Source organism: Manis pentadactyla, chromosome 1, assembly GCF_030020395.1.
Source record: "Manis pentadactyla isolate mManPen7 chromosome 1, mManPen7.hap1, whole genome shotgun sequence".
Taxonomy (NCBI): domain Eukaryota; kingdom Metazoa; phylum Chordata; class Mammalia; order Pholidota; family Manidae; genus Manis; species Manis pentadactyla.
In genome coordinates, this window is record NC_080019.1 from 115,348,157 (window position 1) to 115,368,012 (window position 19,856).

The following is a 19,856-nucleotide window of genomic DNA, read 5'->3' on the forward strand; positions in this document are numbered from 1 at the left end:
ACCACAGAAGATGAAGTAAACAGTCCAATAGAGAAAGTGACCAGGCTAGCTGACATCAACAGGCCACTAACATTATCCCCCGCAGTGCTGGCATGAGTAGTCCATGAACAGAATAGGCTTGGTTTTAGGAATGGAAGCAGTGCATGAACTCAAAAGAATGGACTCCCACTCACCAAGGCTAATCTAATTGCTGAGTGTACAACTTGCTCCAGATGCTGTGCTATTTATCCTTCAAGGAGACCAACCAACCACATGCAAGTAAGCCAGTTACATCAGAACTCTTTGGTCAGCAGGTCAGTGATTTCTCTTGACTGTTTGCACTTATTCCATGTAGGGGTTTTCCTTTCCTGACTGCAAGTCTTCATTTTCCAAGAACTGAGATAGGGTGTGAGCCAGTGACATGAAAGCCCACACACCAGACCAAAGGATAAACTTTTAAACAAAGGTGGTGTGGAGGTGGGCATATGACTATGAGTTCCCTGCTCTGATCATATACTCTACCACCCAGAAGCTACTAGCCCTTCTACTAAAATAATGGGATGTCCCTTTGAAGTTACCATTGAGGTGCCAGCTTGCAAATGGTATCCAGTAATGATGGAGTACCATGCTCTAGGATGCAGTTCACACCTTAAATCAATACTCATTATATAGTGGTATGTTTCAAATAAGTAGAATACAAAGTTACAGGAACCAAAGAGTAGAAGTAGATGTGGTGATCACTGCCAGGGACCCATTAGGAGAATTTTGCTTCCTGTATCAGCATATAACACTCTTAAGATCTAGAAAGTCCTGGTTCCTAGAGGGAAAATGCTTCCACAAGGGACACAGCAAGAGCCTTTTTAAGCTATTTGTGCCACTTAGTCACATCTACCTTTTTATGCCAAGGAAAGAAGCCATCACTCTGGCATTAGTAATTCAACCTAATCACAGGAGGAGGTAGACTACCAATAAAACATCAGCAAGGCTATATAGAACACCTGACTAACATAATTAACAAGCTTGATGTTAGAATCCTATTTTCATCAAATAAAAAATGCACATTCTTTTCTAGCACACATAGTATATTCATAAAAATTGATGGCATGTGAGATCAAAAGAAGTCTATTGAACAAATACCAAAGAGTCAATGGCATATGGATTGATGGTTTCCAAACGTTTTTGATTGTGCACCTCTGCTGCTGTAGTTTGAATTCCTAGGGAAGCAGACTCTGACATGGAGATTAGTGTGCAGAATGTTTAGGGTGTGCTCTTGGGATTAACAGCTGTGAAGGAGAAGGGAAGGAAGCAGGAATGAGCAGACGGAGAAGTTGAGCTGCAATGTGATACCAATGAAGGACTCAGCCCAATGTCATTGGAAACGTGAGAGCTGCCAGCCCTTCAGAGTTGGAGCAAGAGGATCAGGCACTTACACCTTCTGTGTTGAGCAGTCATTGGATGCAAGCTGTCTTGAGCAAGGCAATCCCCATTCTAATAAGGCCATTTTCTGGCAGCACTCCTAGCAGCTGGGAGAGTAAATCTTTCATTCCTGAAAGAGAATCTGGATAGTACATCACATAAATTTTAGTGTACATCTCTTACATGCAGGATATTTATAAATTATATATTTTTACTATTATATTGATATATATGTACATTATAAAACGACAAAGTAGAAATTTGTAAATGATGAGGTGATAAATTAAGTACTATAGTAAAACATTTTATTAATAATGGTTTAAAACCATATTATTTAATTATCTTGTTAACCATATTATAAGATACAATACACACTTAGGGCAAGCTTCATCATGAATGGTAGGTTATAAATCAACATTTCTAATAATCTTGATAATTCCAAAGCTTTTTGGCCAACTTCTTGCCAGATCTAACTAAACCATTCTATTTTATAATACACCTGACAAAAAGCTGATACAAGAACTACCAGCTCTGTGACTTTCCTGTTGCTCACTTTTGCCTGCATCATTTGCATTACCTTCAACTGTGCTTTTTTTCAAGGAATCTTTTGTGAAAGTTAATTTAGTAAAATTAAATTAGTCTAAACATTCCCTGACCCTGACACACATATTTTGCTATGTTTCTCAATATGCTGAAAATAAATGAAAGGGGGAGATGCCACTTTCAGTCTCTGTACATTCTGGAACTTGCCCTCTTCCCTCAAGTTACATTTCTAACATGTGGCTGTCTGAGATGCAACTTGGTGAGGTCATGTAGGGAAAGTTGGGGTTCCCATGGCCAGGATCCTCATTGAACCTTAACAGCTTAATGATGTAACTGGCCTATTGCTAGGCTACTGCTTCCACACCCATAGGCAATAAGTTATTATTGACTGAGTCACTAAATAAAGAGCTCAGCCCAGTGCTCTGGGTGGAGGAAGAGATGCTAGTGCTCAGCCTACTGCTGGGAGAACAAGCTGGGTAATAAACGCTTTTGCCCCAAGAACATTCTACTGTCATTTTTTTGGTCACATTGAATCCATAGTGAACTTGCCTGGGGCTGAAATCCATTCGTAAGACAGGCCAACAGTGTCCACATGTATATGCAATATTAATAAAGGTTGGTTTATTATTTTTTAGCAAAAATAAGTAGCAGTATGTCTTGCTGTCTTGCTAATGGGTTTCAGCCCTGGGCAAGTTCGCTATGGATTCAATGTGAACAAAGAAAATGACAGCAAAACGTTCTTGGGGTGAAAGGGTTATACCCAACTTTATTTCCAGGTGGCAGGTCAATCACTAGAATCCCATTCACTCAGAGTGAGTCTGCATGCAGCAAGCCGGTCTCTGCCTCTGGGCCCCTCTGTCTGCACAGCCATCCTCTGGGCCCCTCTGCCCACACAGCCATTCTCGGGCCTCTCTGCAGTTGTCCCACACAGCCATCCTCTGGGCCTCTGTCCTTGGCACTGCCACCACTCCAGCCTCTGCTCTGCTCTCCTGCAGCCTTGCAGCCCTGCTACCATGTTGTACCCAGAGCACTGGGTGGAGCTCTTTTTATAGAGTTAACAGCCATGTATTGCCCACAGGTGTGCAGTGAGCTAGTCAACCACAGCCAGGTGAGAATGCTAGGCACAGGAACTCTCATTTTATCCACACTTGCCTAAGGGTTTCAGTCCCAGGCAAGTTCACTATGGATTCAGCGAGACCGAGAAATGACAATGGAACGTTTTTGGGGCAAAAGGATTTATAACCAACTTTATTACCATGGTGGCAGGTCAAGCACTACAATCCCATCTGCCTCAGAGTGAGTCTGCATGCAGCAAGCTCGTCTCTGCCTCTGGGCCTTTCTGCCCCTGCAGCTGTCTCAGTCTCTGTCCTTGGCGCTGCCACCACTCCAGCCTCTGCTCTCCTGCAGCCATTCAGTCCAGAGTACTGGGAGGAGCTCTTCATATAGAGTCAGTAATAACGTATTGCCCACACATGTGCTGTAAGCAAGCCAACCAGGGCCAGGTGAGAATCCTGGCCATAGGAACTTTCATTTTCTCTACACAGTAGTAGTTCTTATATTTTCTGCCCGTACCTCTCTGAATCAATTTTCACACCTCCTTGGGTAGGGGCACCCATCATGGAGATCTCTGATCTAGTGAGCAGAAAGTTTGTACACCCCAGATTCACCACCTCCCTTTGATCAGTGCTGAAACTGCTTCTGAAACTACTCTTCTTTTCCTTTGGGACATTTTCGACCATCTCTCCTGATAATTCATACTTTTTTGTGTTTTTTATCTCTAATTAAGAGGTGTCAGTTTGAGGTTTATGTGGACCTGTGAGACTGTTTTCTACTAAATGTTGATTTAAATCTCTATTCTCAGATTCATAGTGGGTATCTCCATGGATTACCTACAACAATTATATGTGAAACACAACATAAAAATTTATGAGCAACTCAATATTAAGATGAAAAACATCACTGGCAAAAAAAATTTTTCTTTAAGTGAGAAATCCTGTTTACTGTGTCTAGATAGTCAGACCTGCCTGTACCTTAGAATTACCTATGGCACTGAGAAAAACAAAAACAAAAACAAAATTTAAAAATCCCACAATTCTTGGACCCCACCTGCATTAGTTAGGATTAGGGTCAGCTGTGATAATTAAATAACACTGGCTTACCAATGAGAGGGATTGATTTCTCTCACATAATTAACTGTTGGAAGGCAGAGTGGTAAATCTGCTCCATGAGGTCCTCGGAGCCCAAGATCTTTATAGCCCTCCATTCTGCTATCTCCAGGGCATGGCCTTTGTCCTCATGGTCCAGTACAGTGGGTTGAACTCCAGCCATCACATCTGTGTTCCTGACAGCAGGATGGAGGAGAGGCAAAAAAAAGGGCAAAGGCTGCACATCATCTGACTTTAGGCATAGGTTCCCTCAAGCTCATATGACCCTTGCACTTACATCCCATTGTCTAGATCTGAGTCACATGTTCACAGCTGGATGCAAGAGAATCTGATAAATATATTGTATATTTTCAGCAATCAAATGCTCAGCTAAAACTTGGAAGTTTATTACTGCAGAAGAGAAACATTGGGAGACAGCCAATAGTCTCTGCCAAAATTTACAAATCAACAACTTTCTAAGTCTTGGCAGGCTTCAGGAATCCAAGTGCACTTATGATTTGGTTGGGAACGCTTTGGCCCTACCTGATCCTAAGGATCTCACTATGGCTAGAATTATCACTGTTTCTGTTAATAACTGCTTCCTCTTAGAGAAGATGGAATAACCCTAACTATAGTGAAAGCTCTGTGCCAGATAGATTGCATCAGCTCTGCTCATGTCCTCTTATTAGATGCTTTCAGGCACTCATCCCGCCAGGCTATTTTCAATTTGGTGAAAGAGAACAAATAAATATTACAATTGAAATGTCCTGGAATTAAAGGCATGTTCATCTCTCTCATGTTCTTCTTTCTCAGGATGCTAGAAAAAAACAATACAAAGAACAGAAAAGATGTAATCTTTCAAAAAATTTAGTTCCATTGGAGACACCAATCTAAAAAGAGACTTTCTGCTTTTGTTAACTAACTTTTGTTTAGAACAATCCTTATAGCAATAAAGAGAAATGTGTTGGGTTTGAACTGTATTTGGAGTGTCCTGGACACAATACTGTTGCACAACTCTAGGGGGTGCTACTCACATTACATCTATGTGAATGTCAACCCCTTGGAGCACAGTGTGAATGATGTCCCTCAGAGTTCTGTAATGATACTGTCCTGCCAGAAAGCTGTGTTAACTTGTCTGTTAATGTCAAAGGATGTATGAGGCAGCAAAATAGGCACATGGCACTGATAATTCCAAGAAAAGTCAAAGAATATTGTTCTCTCAGCTGTTTTTAAACATAGTCCAGAGACTTTGATTTATATTAATGTCATCAATGGCTACCCAAGAGGGTTCAGACAATATACTGAGCCTACAATATTCTAGGGGTTTATTTTAAAGACAAATATAAGATTCTGGAAATTCCAGGTTCCTACAGTACTGTGGTGTATAATTTGCATACATAATTCTGTAACTGATTAATCAGGATCGTTTAGGATCCCTGCTTTATCTCTCTCATGCACACCTGTTCTACTGGAAATGAATAAATAGCAGCTGCAGCTGCACGGTGGCTTTACTGATTTAAGGAACATCTTAAGTCTCATCTTTAATGTTGGAGTTTAATGGCAAAGCTTCAAGAGTGCTTCTAATATATAGTTTTCATCAGTGTCAATTACCATTAGAACACATTTAAAAAATGTCTTTCAGAAACTTTTTTTTTTTAAAAGATAGATAATTTTTAAATTAACAACAAAGTAAGCCTTTTAAACAAGTACATTTTTCATGGATGGGCTAGGGTATCTTAGAAAGGTTCATCCTTTCAACCACTGTTGTATGTAGGACCCAACAAATTAGTTTTGCTTACTTTCATATAAAATAAGAATGAACTCATATTTCTTATTCCTATTTTACATACAGAATATTGGTCCTTAACCTTAACCTGGGTCATAGGCATTTTTGAGAATATGATGTCAGATGTGGTACCTCTTCTAAGAAATGCACTCATATCCATATACACAAACATTAGCATAAGTTTCAGGGATTATTAACTCATAAAACCCATTCATGGATGCTCTAGTTTCAAAGTCTCAATCTAGAGGTTACTGTAGGGTGAAAAAGAGTTTTAAGAACCCAAAATAAAATCCACTCAAGGTCTAAAGAAGAAAAAGTTAACCTATGTGTTTGTGTGTGTAAGCATTAATTTGAAAATAAGACACTTTGGAGACAAAGTTACTACATTACTGATGTCTTTAATTTCACGGATTAATTTATAATAAAACCCAGCAATATACCTCTCAAAAATTATTCTCGATTTAACTACAATTCAAGGCATATTCTAGGTAGCTTTTGTCTGTTTGTTTTTTACAATGGAAAACTTATACCATATTCATTCAGGATTTCTCTATCAGAACTTTATATAATTTTGTTTGGGTTCGCTGGTGAAAATATTGTGAAAATAGTTTATTGTATTACACCAAAAGACAACAAATTGTCCCCATTTGTTTATTTATTTACTTATTAACAACCTTATTGAGATATAATTCACATACCATACAATTCACCCATTTCAAATGTACAGTTCAATGATTCTTGGTAGATTCAAAGAGTTTTGTAACCATCACCACAATAATTTCAAAACATTTCTATCAATCGAAAAAGAAACCCCGTACCCACTAGCAGTCATTCTGCATTTTCCACCCCTCAATCACCCCAGCCTTAGGCAACCTCTATCCTGCTTTCTGTCTCTATAGATTTTTGCCTTTTCTGGACATTTCATATGCCCATTACAATATGTGGCCTTTGGCAACTGGTTTCATTCATTTATCATAATATTTTCAAGGTTCATCATGTTGTAGTATGTATCAGCATTTCAGTTATTTTTATGGCCAATATTCTTTTGTATATTATATACAAACACTGTTTATCCATTCATAGGCTGACACAGATTTAGGTTGTTTCTAATATGAGACTATTATGAATAACCCTGATAAAAACATGTTTCCAAGTTTTCGTGATGACCAGCCCCTCAACTTTCAATCACACGAAAAGTAAAAAGAGAACTCTTATAATTATTATACAATTATATAAAATTTTTTTGCAATAATTTTAGATTTTTTTCAAGATTCCACCATTTCCATACTCAACATCACAAAGGCTTATCATGACAAAGAAACTGGCATCATTTCTCTATCACAGAATCAGAGGAAATTAGAACCCTAAGTAACTCTAAGATCTTCTTACACTAAGACAACGACTTACTACTTTCTATTATTTCTTCAGGAACAGAAGAATAAAGAAGGGCCAGGTTGTAGACACTCCCTGGTCTTGAGGAAATTATTATCAACATTACTGAGCCCCCCGGCCAGAAGAAAGCACAACTGTGCACATTGACTGGGCCTTGAACAGAGGCGGTATGTTGAGCATGACTTGCCAAAATACTCTGATTTCCCATTCTAGTCTAAATACTTGGCTCCCTCACCAGTTCCCAACTGTTTTGCCTACAGCTGTAATACTGTTCTGCCTTTAATACCCTGCCTCTCTTCGAGTAACTTCCCATGCTCAGTCACAGAGACCCTCCCTGCTGACTCTACTCTGCCATCTACCTCCGCTCCACCTCTGAGGCTGTGGACTGAACTTCATCACAGGCTTCTATGCTGGGTTAATGCTCCTCTGGACTCTAGGTCTGCCAGTGCTGCGCATGATGCTCAGGAGGTACACAATGAATGTTTGTTGAATGAAGGATCCATAAGATTTCCCATCAGTGCTGTGTGTAAGGTTAAAAGGGGTCAAAATGAATTTATGACATTGCATTTATCAGTAATTAATTGATGACATTCTCTATGACCATGAATAAAATGTTTTACTTGGAAACATCAACTTATTTCTGAGGCTCTCTCCATAGCTGTTAGGGTATTACCACAAGTTTATTCACTGGGATTGAAATAATTTATCTGACAGGGACAGATTCAGAGGCATAAGAAGCACATTCCTAAAGATTTGGCCCATTAGAATCATCAGATAGAAGATCAAAAGAGGAGGTTTAGTTGGCCAATTATTCCTTTTGCTGTGTATTTCAGAACACTCTTACTTTGAATCTTTGGATTGAATTTCAATGAAATTTAGTGAGCACTACCTGATGCCAGCATGTGAGGCATAACCTAGAAGGCTGAATTACAGTTTACTGCCGGAGGGTCCTGCCAAGGTTTTCCATTCGTCCAGAGGAGGGTTTCCCTGGGAAGCCAATTTTTTCAGATAGTCACAAGGTTCCAGTTGTGGAATATCAAGATTCTGCCTGAAATATTTCTGCAACTTCTCTAGCACTGTGGGCAACCCAACTGTGGAAGCATAGAACATGGGCCCACCCCTGTGCCTTGGCCATCCATACCCATGTAAATAGATAGCATCAATGTGCTCTGGGGTAGCAGCTATCTCATCTCCCAAGATACGGAATGCTTCATTGATGAGTGAATATAAGCAGCGTTCAAGGATCTCATCCTGACTGATGTTCCGTGGTTCAATGTGATAGGTTTCTCTGTACTGTGACAGAAATTTGGAAAGCCAGGGATCAGGTGTGTGAATCCTACCCAATGGCTTATCATATTGGTACCAGCCCTTACCTGTCTTCTGGCCAAATCGTCCTGATTCACAGAGCATATCAGGAATTGGGCAATATCTCCTGTTGCCTCGCTTTCGGGCAGGAGTTCCTGGAGGCAATGTAGGTCCAGTAAGACCTTGCCCTTTTCGAGATTTCCAACCCACATCCAACCCAGAAAGATCAGACACTCTAAAAGGTCCCATTTTGAATCCAAATTCTTCCAGCACCTGATCTATCTCCTCTGGCTTACTGCCTTCTTCTAATAAAAAATATGCCTGATTGTAATAAGGTACCAACATTCGATTCCCAACAAATCCAAAACAGTTGCCTACAACTACCCCAACTTTTTTCAACTTTTTTGATAAGTCCATAATAGTGGCAATGGTAGTAGGAGAAGAGTATTGGCTTGGAATAACCTCTAACAACTTTGTAACATGAGCTGGTGAGAAGAAATGGGTGCCAATGACCAAATGAGGATGACCTGTAGAAGATGCAATCTCATCAATGTCCAGGGCTGAAGTATTGGTGCACAAAAAAGCTCCTGGCTTGCATATGGCTGACAGTTCAGCAAAAACCTGCTTCTTCAGGTTCATTTCCTCGGATACTGCTTCAATGACTAAATCTACACCACCCAGCTCCTTTATAGATGTAGTTAACCTTGGTTTTGGTCCTGACCAAGGGTGGCCACCCTGTTGCATTTCAGATGCTTCCTTTTCCAAAAGAGTGGCTATTATCTTGTTAGCAGCCTCTAGTTGCTTCTTGTCTGATTCTACAGCAATCACAGGGATCTTGGCCTTTGCAAGAGAAACAACAATACCTCGGCCCATTGTTCCCAGGCCTGCAGATAAGAGTGAAGGAGAAAAAAAATGATTCAGTGGTAGTGGGAACTAGAAAATTACCCAGTGAATGGAAAGCTTCTGTAGCAATGTGGCTTTTAAAGAGATCAATTCAAGGAATACAAATGGAATGAATACTAGTTAAGGCTAGGCACTGTGTTAAGTGCTGCAGAACATATAACAATGAGTAGGATTCACACACACACACATACACACACACACACACAATTAAGTTTTAAAAAACAAGTTTAGCAAGGTTGCATGATACAAGATTAATATGCAAAAATCAGACTGAATATGAAATTAAGAAAACAATTACACTTACAATAGCATTAAAGCATTCTGAATAAAATGTTTCTGAATAAATTTAAGAATTGCAAGACTTGCAGAAAATAAGTAAGGACACGGAAACACTGAACAACACAGTAGAGCAGATGGACCTAATAGACATCTATAGAACTCTACATCCAAAAGCAACACGATATACATTCCTCTCAAGTGCACATGGAACATTCTCCAGAAGAGACCACATAATAGGCCACAAAAAGAGCCTCAGAAAACTCCAAAAGATTGAAATCCTACCAACCAACTTTTCAGACCACAAAGGCATAAAACTAGAAATAAACTGTACAAAAAAAGCAAAGAGGCTCACAAATACATGGAGGCTTAACAACACGCTCCTAAATAATCAATGGATCAATGACCAAATCAAAATGGAGATCCTGCAACATATGGAAACAAATGACAACAACAACACTAAGCCCCAACTTCTGGGGGACACAGCAAAAGCAGTCTTAAGAGGAAAGTATATAGCAATCCAAGCATATTTAAAAAAGGAAGAACAATCCCAAATGAATGGTCTAATGTCACAATTATCGAAATTGGAAAAAGAAGAACAAATGAGGCCAAAGGTCAGCAGAAGGAGGGACATAATAAAGATCAGAGAAGAAATAAATAAAATTGAGAAGAATAAAACAATAGCAAAAATCAGTGAAACCAAGAGCTGGTTCTTCGAGAAAATAAACAAAATAGATAAGCCTCTAGCCAGACTTATTAAGAAGAAAAGAGAGTCAACACAAATCAACAGTATCAGAAACGAGAAAGGAAAAATCACAACGGACCCCACAGAAATACAAAGAATTATTAGAGAATACTATGAAAACCTATATGCTAACAAGCTGGGAAACCTAGGAGAAATGGACAACTTCCTAGAAAAATACAACCTTCCAAGACTGACCCAGAAAGAAACAGAAAATCTAAACAGACCAATTACCAGCAACGAAATTGAAGCGGTAATCAAAAAACTACCAAAGAACAAAACCCCCAGACCAGATGGATTTATCTCAGAATTTTATCAGACATACAGGGAAGACATAATACCCATTCTCCTTAAAGTTTTCCAAAAAATAGAGGAGGAGGGGATACTCCCAAACTCATTCTATGAAGCTAACATCACCCTAATACCAAAACCAGGCAAAGACACCACCAAAAAAGAAAACTACAGACCAATATCCCTGACGAACGTAGATGCAAAAATACTCAACAAAATATTAGCAAACCGAATTCAAAAATACATCAAAAGGATCATACACCATGACCAAGTGGGATTCATCCCAGGGATGCAAGGATGGTACAACATTCGAAAGTCCATCAACATCATGCACCACATCAACAAAAAGAAAGACAAAAACCACATGATCATCTCCATAGATGCTGAAAAAGCATTTGACAAAGTTCAACATCCATTCATGATAAAAACTCTCAGCAAAATGGGAATAGAGGGCAAGTACCTCAACATAATAAAGGCCATCTATGATAAACCCACAGCCAACATTATACTGAACAGCAAGAAGCTGAAAGCATTTCCTCTGAGATCTGGAACAAGACAGGGATGCCCACTCTCCCCACTGTTATTTAACATAGTACTGGAGGCCCTAGCCACGGCAATCAGACAAAACAAAAAAATACAAGGAATCCAGATTGGCAAAGAAGAAGTCAAACTGTCTCTATTTGCAGATGACATGATACTGTACATAAAAAACCCTAAAGACTCCACACCAGAACTACTAGAACTGATATCGGAATACAGCAAAGTTACAGGATACAAAATCAATACACAGAAATCTGTGGCTTTCCTATACACTAACAATGAACCAACAGAAAGAGGAATCAGGAAAACAACTCCATTCACAACTGCATCAAAAAAAATAAAATACGTAGGAACAAACCTAACCAAAGAAGTGAAAGACTTATACTCTGAAAACTACAAGTCACTCTTAAGAGAAATTAAAGGGGACACTAACAGATGGAAACTCATCCCATGCTCGTGGCTAGGAAGAATTAATATCTTCAAAATGGCCATCCTGCCCAAAGCAATATACAGATTTGATGCAATCCCTATGAAACTACCAGCAACATTCTTCAATGAACTGGAACAAATAATTCAAAAATTCATATGGAAACACCAAAGACCCCGAATAGCCAAAGCAATCCTGAGAAAGAAGAATAAAGTAGGGGGGATCTCACTCCCCAACTTCAAGCTCTACTATAAAGCCATAGTAATCAAGACAATTTGGTACTGGCACAAGAGCAGAGCCACAGACCAATGGAACAGACTAGAGAATCCAGACATTAACCCAGACATATATGGTCAATTAATATTTGATAAAGGAGCCATGGACATACAATGGCAAAATGACAGTCTTTTCAACAGATGGTGCTGGCAAAACTGGACAGCTACATGTAGGAGAATGAAACTGGACCATTGTCTAACCCCATATACAAAAGTAAACTCAAAATGGATCAAAGACCTGAATGTAAGTCATGAAACCATTAAACTCTTGGAAGAAAACATAGGCAAAAACCTCTTAGACATAAACATGAGTGACCTCTACTTGAACATATCTCCCTGGGCAAGGAAAACAACAAACAGCAAAAATGAACAAGTGGGACTATATTAAGCTGAAAAGCTTCTGTACAGCAAAAGACACCATCAATAGAACAAAAAGGAACCCTACAGTATGGGAGAATATATTTGAAAATGACACATCCAATAAAGGCTTGACATCCAGAATATATAAAGAGCTCACACGCCTCAACAAACAAAAAACAAATAACCCAATTAAAAAATGGGCAGAGGAACTGAACAGACAGTTCTCCAAAAAAGAAATACAGATGGCCAACAGACACATGAAAAGATGCTCCACATCGCTAATTATCAGAGAAATGCAAATTAAAACTACAATGAGGTATCACCTCACACCAGTAAGGATGGCTGCCATCCAAAAGACAAACAACAAAAATGTTGGCAAGGCTGTGGAGAAAGGGGAAGTACACTGCTGGTGGGAATGTAAGTTAGTTCAACCATTGTGGAAAGCAGTATGGAGGTACATCAAAATGCTCAAAACAGACTTACCATTTGACCCAGGAATTGCACTCCTAGGAATTTACCCTAAGAATGCAGCAATCAAGTATGAGAAAGATCAGTGCACCCCTATGTTTATCGCAGCACTATTTACAATAGCCAAGAATTGGAAGCAACCTAAACGTCCATCGATAGATGAATGGATAAAGAAGATGTGGTACATATACACAATGGAATACTACTCAGCCATAAGAAAAGGGCAAATCCTACCATTTGCAGCAACATGGATGGAGCTGGAGGGTATTATGCTCAGTGAAACAAGCCAAGCAGAGAAAGAGAAATACCAAATGATTTCACTTATCTGTGGAATATAAGAACAAAGGAAAAACTGAAGGAACAAAACAGCAGCAGAATCACAGAACTCAAGAATGGACTAACAGGTACCAAAGGGAAAGGGACTGGGGAGGATGGGTGGGTAGGGAGGGATAAGTGGGGGGAGAAGTAGGGGGGTATTAAGATTAGCATACATGGGGGGGTGGGAGAAAAGGGAGGGCTGTACAACGCAGAGAAGGCAAGTAGTGATACTACAACATTTTGCTATGCTGATGGACAGTGACTGTAAAGGGGTTTATAGGGGGGACCTGGTATAGGGGAGAGCCTAGTAAACATAATATTCATCACGTAAGTGTAGATTAGTGATACTAAAAAAAAAAAAAGGCAGTTCCTGTGTGGTAACCTCCAATGGGTTCTACACAAGGGTATAAAGAGCATATAAAAGTGTAGGCAAAGGGTCTGTTTATGTTTATACAGAGGATCAAAGCCTAATTGGGCTACCCCAAAAATGAACTAAGATATGATATGAAAAAGAACTTCCAAAATCAGCACTCTCTGGAAGACTCATGCCAGAAGATGATCATCAAAAAACCCCAAGAAAGATCCACGCACTGCTACAGCTGTAGATGCACTCATCCCACCAGTTCCTGGACTTGCCAGGGGAATGAAGAAGGAGATATCTAAGCTGGCCTGTGCATACAGTAAAACAACAAATTTGACTGGACCTATACTATTGGAACTCAATCAAGAATTAGGAGAAGTGCAAATTTTAGCGCTCCAAAATCTTACAACTACAGACTATTTACTGTTAAAAGAACATAAGGGATGTGAACATTCCCCAGGAATGGGTTGTTTTAATTTGTCTGATTTCTCTCAGACTGTTCAAGTTCAGTTGGACAATATCCACCATATCATAGATAAGTTTTCACAAATGCCTAAGGTGCCTAACTGGTTTTCTTGGTTTCACTGGAGATGGCTGGTAATTACAGGTATGCTTAGGTTATGTAACTATACTCCTATTATGTTAATGTGTGTGCGTAATTTAAGTAGTAGCTTAAAACCTATACATGCTGAAGTTACTCTACAAGAAGATATGTCAAAGAAATTATCAATCTTCCCATGTTTTCTTCCACCTGCTACTTCTATAGCTTTTCTTCTTCCTTCCTAATTACAACCCTTAAATAGAATTCGTGCCTCATATCAAATTTACTGAGTATCATAATTCTTCCAAGTGGTAAAGAGACCTCAAGACAAATGCTGGGCATAGAAGCTACAGGGCAAAAATATGCAAAGAAATAAAAAGCTAACCATTTCAAACAATAAGGCTTCTCTCTCACTTACCAACTTTACATTTCCCTGTATGGCCCCGGAAGATGACTGGTTAGACAGAGACGGGTAAGATTCCTCAAGGGAGGAACAACCTAAGACAGGCACAGTCGCAGGAGGGTCATCAGGTGAGAAATTGGGGATCAACAGAGGTGAGGCTTAGAACCTCACCTCCCCTGTTCTGAGAGAAATCTTCTGCATACGTGGATGTTTTATTGCCCATGTCTAGCTTGGATTAACACATAGTCTACAGGCACACACCTGGTCATCTACATTTGCTCTCTTACAACGCTAAACTATGTTTTCTACCTTTATCTTGTATCTACCTACCACTTCAGCATTTTATTAAAAATAATAATAATAAAGAGAGAAATGTGGTACTCACATATAAATCAAGTATAAAAATCAAATGAGTATTCATATTTGAACTGACTGTTTATAGTTCATAATGCATGAGCAAAACCGAAAGTTTCTGTGATGACTGCCCTTGTACTGTTCACCATGTAACTTATTCACTATGTAAGAATTTGTTCTCCATGTAAGAACTTGTTTGTTATGCCTCAGAAGATTGGAGACTGACGAAAATTAGGCTTGCGGTGGATTAATAATTGTGCATTGAGCATTGACTCCCCTATACATAATTTTATAGTTGTTAACAACCATTTGATCAATAAATATGAGAGATGCCCTCACAAACAAAAAAAAAAAAAAGAGAAGGTCCTGTTCATGAAATCAAAATTTTAATTACTCAAAAAAATTAAATTCAAGTTTTCTTTGCCTCTATTCTTCTTTTCCTCTTATGCACAGTATAATTTGCTTCTCTCCTTATTATATTTCTAGTATTCAAAGATGGTTTATTAACTAAAAGAATAACTGTATAATTGCCAGTTTTCTTCTTCATTATACTGTAAACCCTTTAAAGTATGACTACATCTTTAAAATTCTTTATTTACAAAAAAAAAAAAAAAGAATTGCAAGACTTGTACACTAAGAACCAGAAAACATTGTTGAAAGAAACTGAAAAAGACCTAAATAAATGGAAAGACATCCCATGTTCATGGATCAAAATACTTTTTTTTAAGACTTAATATTGTGAAGATGGCAATATTATTCAAATTAATCTGCAGATCCAAAATAATCTCTATAAAAAATCCAAGTGATTCTTTTCAGAAATGAATAAGATGATTCTGAAATTCAAGTAGAAATACAAGGAACCCAGAATAATCAAAACAATATTGGAAAAGAAGAACAAAGTTGGAGTACTCACTCTTCCCAATTCCAAAACTTATGACAAAGCTACAATATTCAGAACACTGTGGTACTGGCCTAAGGATAGACATATAGGCCAATGAAATAGAATTGAGAGTTCTGAAATAAATTCATACACTATGGCCATTCAAGTTTTGATAAGGGTGCTAACATAATTTAATGGGGAAAGAATCATCTTGTTAACAAATGGTGCTGAGACAACTGGATATCCACATGCAAAAGAATAATGTTTGACTCTTTCCTCACACTATATAAAAAAATTAACTCAAAATGGATCATAGACTGAAAAGCTAAAACCATAAACTCTTATTTACTATATGCCCTTGTATTAGGCAATGGTTTCTTAAATATTACACAAAAAGCATAAGAAACAAAGAAAAAATAGATAAATTGGACATCGTCAAAATAAAAAATTTTTGTGCTTCAAAGCACAAAAAAAGTAAACTATAAAAAAGAGAAAAAGAAACAGAATGGGAGAAAATATTTGCAAATCATATGTCTGATATGGGACTTATAACAGAATATACAAAAATTCTTACAACTCAATAGCAAAAAGACAACTCAATTTAAAATTGGGCAATGGGTCTAATAAAATTTCTCCAAAAATATACAAATGGATAATAAGCATATAAAGAGATACTTAACATCATTAGTCATTAAGTAAATGCAAACCAAAACCACAATGAGCTACTACTTCATACCCTCTAGGAGATATACTTTTAAAAAACAGACAATAACAAGTTCTAGCCAGGATGTAGAGAAACTGGAAACCTGCACATTGCTGGCAGATGTAAACTGCTACAGCTACTGTAGAAAACAGTTAGGAAGTTCCTCATAATATTAAGTATGGAGTTCCACGTGATCCAGAAATTCTACTCCTGGGTAGGTAGGTAGATAGAAATATGGATATATATCCCCAAGAGAATTGAAGACATATGTCCATACAAAAATTGTACATAAATGTTAACAGTAGTATTATTCAAAACAGCCAAGGAGTAAAAACAAAGCAAATGTCCATCAACTGATGAGTGGATGAACAAAAGGTGGTATAAAGTGGAGTATTATTTATCCATAAAAAGGAATAAAGTGCTGCTGCATCCTACAACATGAATGAACCTAAAAACATTATGCTAAGGTAAAGAAGTTGACACGAAAGCCCATGTGCTGTATGATTTCATTTATATGAAAGGTCTAGTAATTGGCAAATCCATGGAGGCAGAAACTAGATGACTGCTTGCCACGTGCTGGGGGGAAGGGCAATGAGGACTGACTGTAACAGGTCCAGGGTTATTTTTTAGGGTGATGAAAATGTTCTAAAATTGATTGTGGTGATGACTGTACAAATTTATGAATATCTAAAAATCACTGAACTGTATTCTTCTTTTTGGTGGCATAATGTGTACTTAAAAATGTTTTTTAATTGTAAAATACACATAACATAAAATTAACCATCATGAATATATTTAAGTATGTAGTTTAATGGCATTAGTATATTTATATTGTTGAGCAATGAACACCACCATCCATCTCCAGAACTTCTGCACCTTGCAAAATTGAGACTCTGTACCCATTAAAAAATAATTTCCGATTCCTCCATCCCACCAACCCATGGCAACCACCATTTTACTTTCTATCTCTAGGATTTCATCTATTTTAGGTACCTCATATAAGTGGAATCATATAGTATTTGTTTGCTTGTGACTGGCTTATCTCTCTTAGCAAAATTTCCTCAAGGTTCATTCATGTTGTAGCATGTTAGAATTTCCTTATTTTGTAGACTGAATAATATCCTGTTGTATATATATACTGCATTTTGGTTATCTATTCATCTGTCAGTCAACACTTGGGTTGCTTCCACTTCTAGGCTATTGTGAATAATGTTGCTATGAATATGAGTGTACAAATATCTGTCCTAGTCCCTGCTTTCAATGCTTTTTGTTATATACCTAGAAGTGGAATTACTGGATCTTATGTAATGCATTTTTAGTGTTTGGAGGAACTGCCATGCTGATTTCCATAGCAGCTGCACCATTTACATTGAGTTGTACTCTTTAAAAGGGTGAATTTTATAGTATATGAGTTACATCTCAATAAAACTGCTATTTAAAAAATATGAGTGGTACCAGACCCCAGGGAGCTTATTATCTAGTGGTGAGAAGAAAAGTTCACAGGTATCCTCTCTATAAGGTAAAGTGGTATGAGAAGTTCAAATTTGTTTGGTGATTCAAAGGAAAAAGATTATTTTTGGCTGGATGAATCAAGAAAGCTTCAAGATAAAGATATTTGAAGAAATAGTTGAAGAAAGAGCATATTGAATTAGGTGAGATCAGGGAAGTTGAACCACCCAGGATGGGGAGGGGAAAAGGAAAGAAGTAATATTTTAAGCAAAGGTAATAAGAACAGAAAATGTAGGAAAATTATTTGATGGCAAGATGTTGTTGTTCCTTCCCCATACCATTTCACTTTTACCCTGGGCACAAAGAAGGCGGTATTTTCCAGACCCCTTGTATCCTAGTAGGGCCTGAGACTAGTTGTGGTTAATGAAGTAGGGGAGGAGGGTGGTGTGGGATCACAAGCAGCCCCTAAAAATCTCCACAAGATCCTCATTACCACCAGAACATAGAGGATGTAGAGAACAACTCTGAGGCGTTGGAGGAGACCCCAGAGCAGGTGTGGGCAAACTATGGGCTGCAGGCCCAATCCAGCCCACTGCCTATTTGTGTACAGCCTGCAAGCTGAGAATATTTTTACATTTAAATAGTTGAAAAAAGAAAACAACAAAAGAACAATATTTTGTGACACATTAAAATTATATCAAATTCAAATTTCAGTGCCCATAAATACTGTTTTATTGGCGTGAAAACCATTAATTTGTTTCTGTATTGTCCATGGCATTGTTTTTGTTCTCAATGGCAGAGTTGGTTAGTTGCAAAAGAGACCATATGGCCCAGAAAGCCTAAAATATTTACTATCTGGCACTTTACAGAAAAAGTTTGCTGAACTGTTGTCCAGGAAAATAGCAGAGCCACTAGCTGGGAAGTAATCTGATTCTAGAATGATCTTGAAGAGCAGGGAGGAAATAAATCTTTACTGTGTTCAGCCACTGAGATTATTATGTTACAGCAGCTGGTTGTCCGTTACCTAGCTGGTTCATTGTGGATGAAACAGTTTTGTGAAAATTATTTACATATTACTCTTCTGTACTTCACACTGACTAGCTTTGGGGGTTGGTTGTGCATACAGAATGTTTGTTATCAGTCACTGGAAGTCACTGACTTAGTTTCTCTGGAATATAATTAATTTCCAATTTTTATTAAATTGATATAATAAGATATTAAGTTTTTAAAAACATTTAGTTTTCCAAATTAACCAACCATCTGCATTTCACTCAGTAACAAGAAGGCTGGATAGCTCTGACTGCTATAGCAATATGTATCCTCAACTTTAGCCTGGGTAAAGAGTAACTAGAGTGGGGCTCAAAACCCTGGCCTCCTAGCTTTCAGTCCCAAGCTTCATGTGAAATTCTGACACTACAGAAATACAATCTCACAGGGACCATGGGGACTAATAAGAAGTTATGTGAAAGCGCTTTGTAAAGTGTCACATAGTGTAGGTGAAGTCTCAGACCTGAAAAAGGAGTAGGGAAGGAAAGGCACCTGGTGAAGGTGGAGCACAGTTCTTCGGTGCTCACCTCTCAGAGCGCGTCTGAGGGCTACAAATCAACTCACGATTCAAGCCACAAAGTGGACCAGATTAATGCTCTTTAGAGGTGTCCCAGCTAAAATTTTAGATCTTCGTTAGTTCAATAAACTGACATTTTTTTATTTAATCACTGAAACAAACGCATACATGAAAGCACAATATATATTTCTTTCAAAAAGTTCTTAGCTTCTAACTTCACTTCTCACAACCTTGTGGTCTCAAAGTTCTCCCAAAGAAAGTGCTGAAACACCAAGATTCTCACTGATGGTGACTGTGTTTACATAAATACATATTGTATTTATACTGACTTTAGTTTCCTAATTTTTCCTCACTAAACACATACAGATATGGGCGAGGAGTCTTGCTCGCCTACCAAATTATTGTCTTTAACTGCCATGGAATTAAATCTGATCAA

At 38.2% G+C, this 19,856-nt stretch overlaps 1 protein-coding gene across 2 annotated transcripts in view; it reads right to left on the bottom strand.

Annotated features, from left to right (window-relative positions):
* Nucleotides 1–6,246: 6,246 nt before the first annotated feature.
* The window catches only part of EHHADH (enoyl-CoA hydratase and 3-hydroxyacyl CoA dehydrogenase), a 54,232-nt gene continuing 40,622 nt past the window's right edge, over nt 6,247–19,856 (bottom strand). For both annotated transcript variants that reach the window (XM_036875322.2, XM_036875323.2), the window contains one exon: nt 6,247–9,449. In XM_036875322.2, the coding sequence (XP_036731217.2) occupies nt 8,188–9,449 (1,262 nt within the window). In that variant the 3' untranslated portion in view covers nt 6,247–8,187. The remainder of the gene's footprint in view (nt 9,450–19,856) is intronic.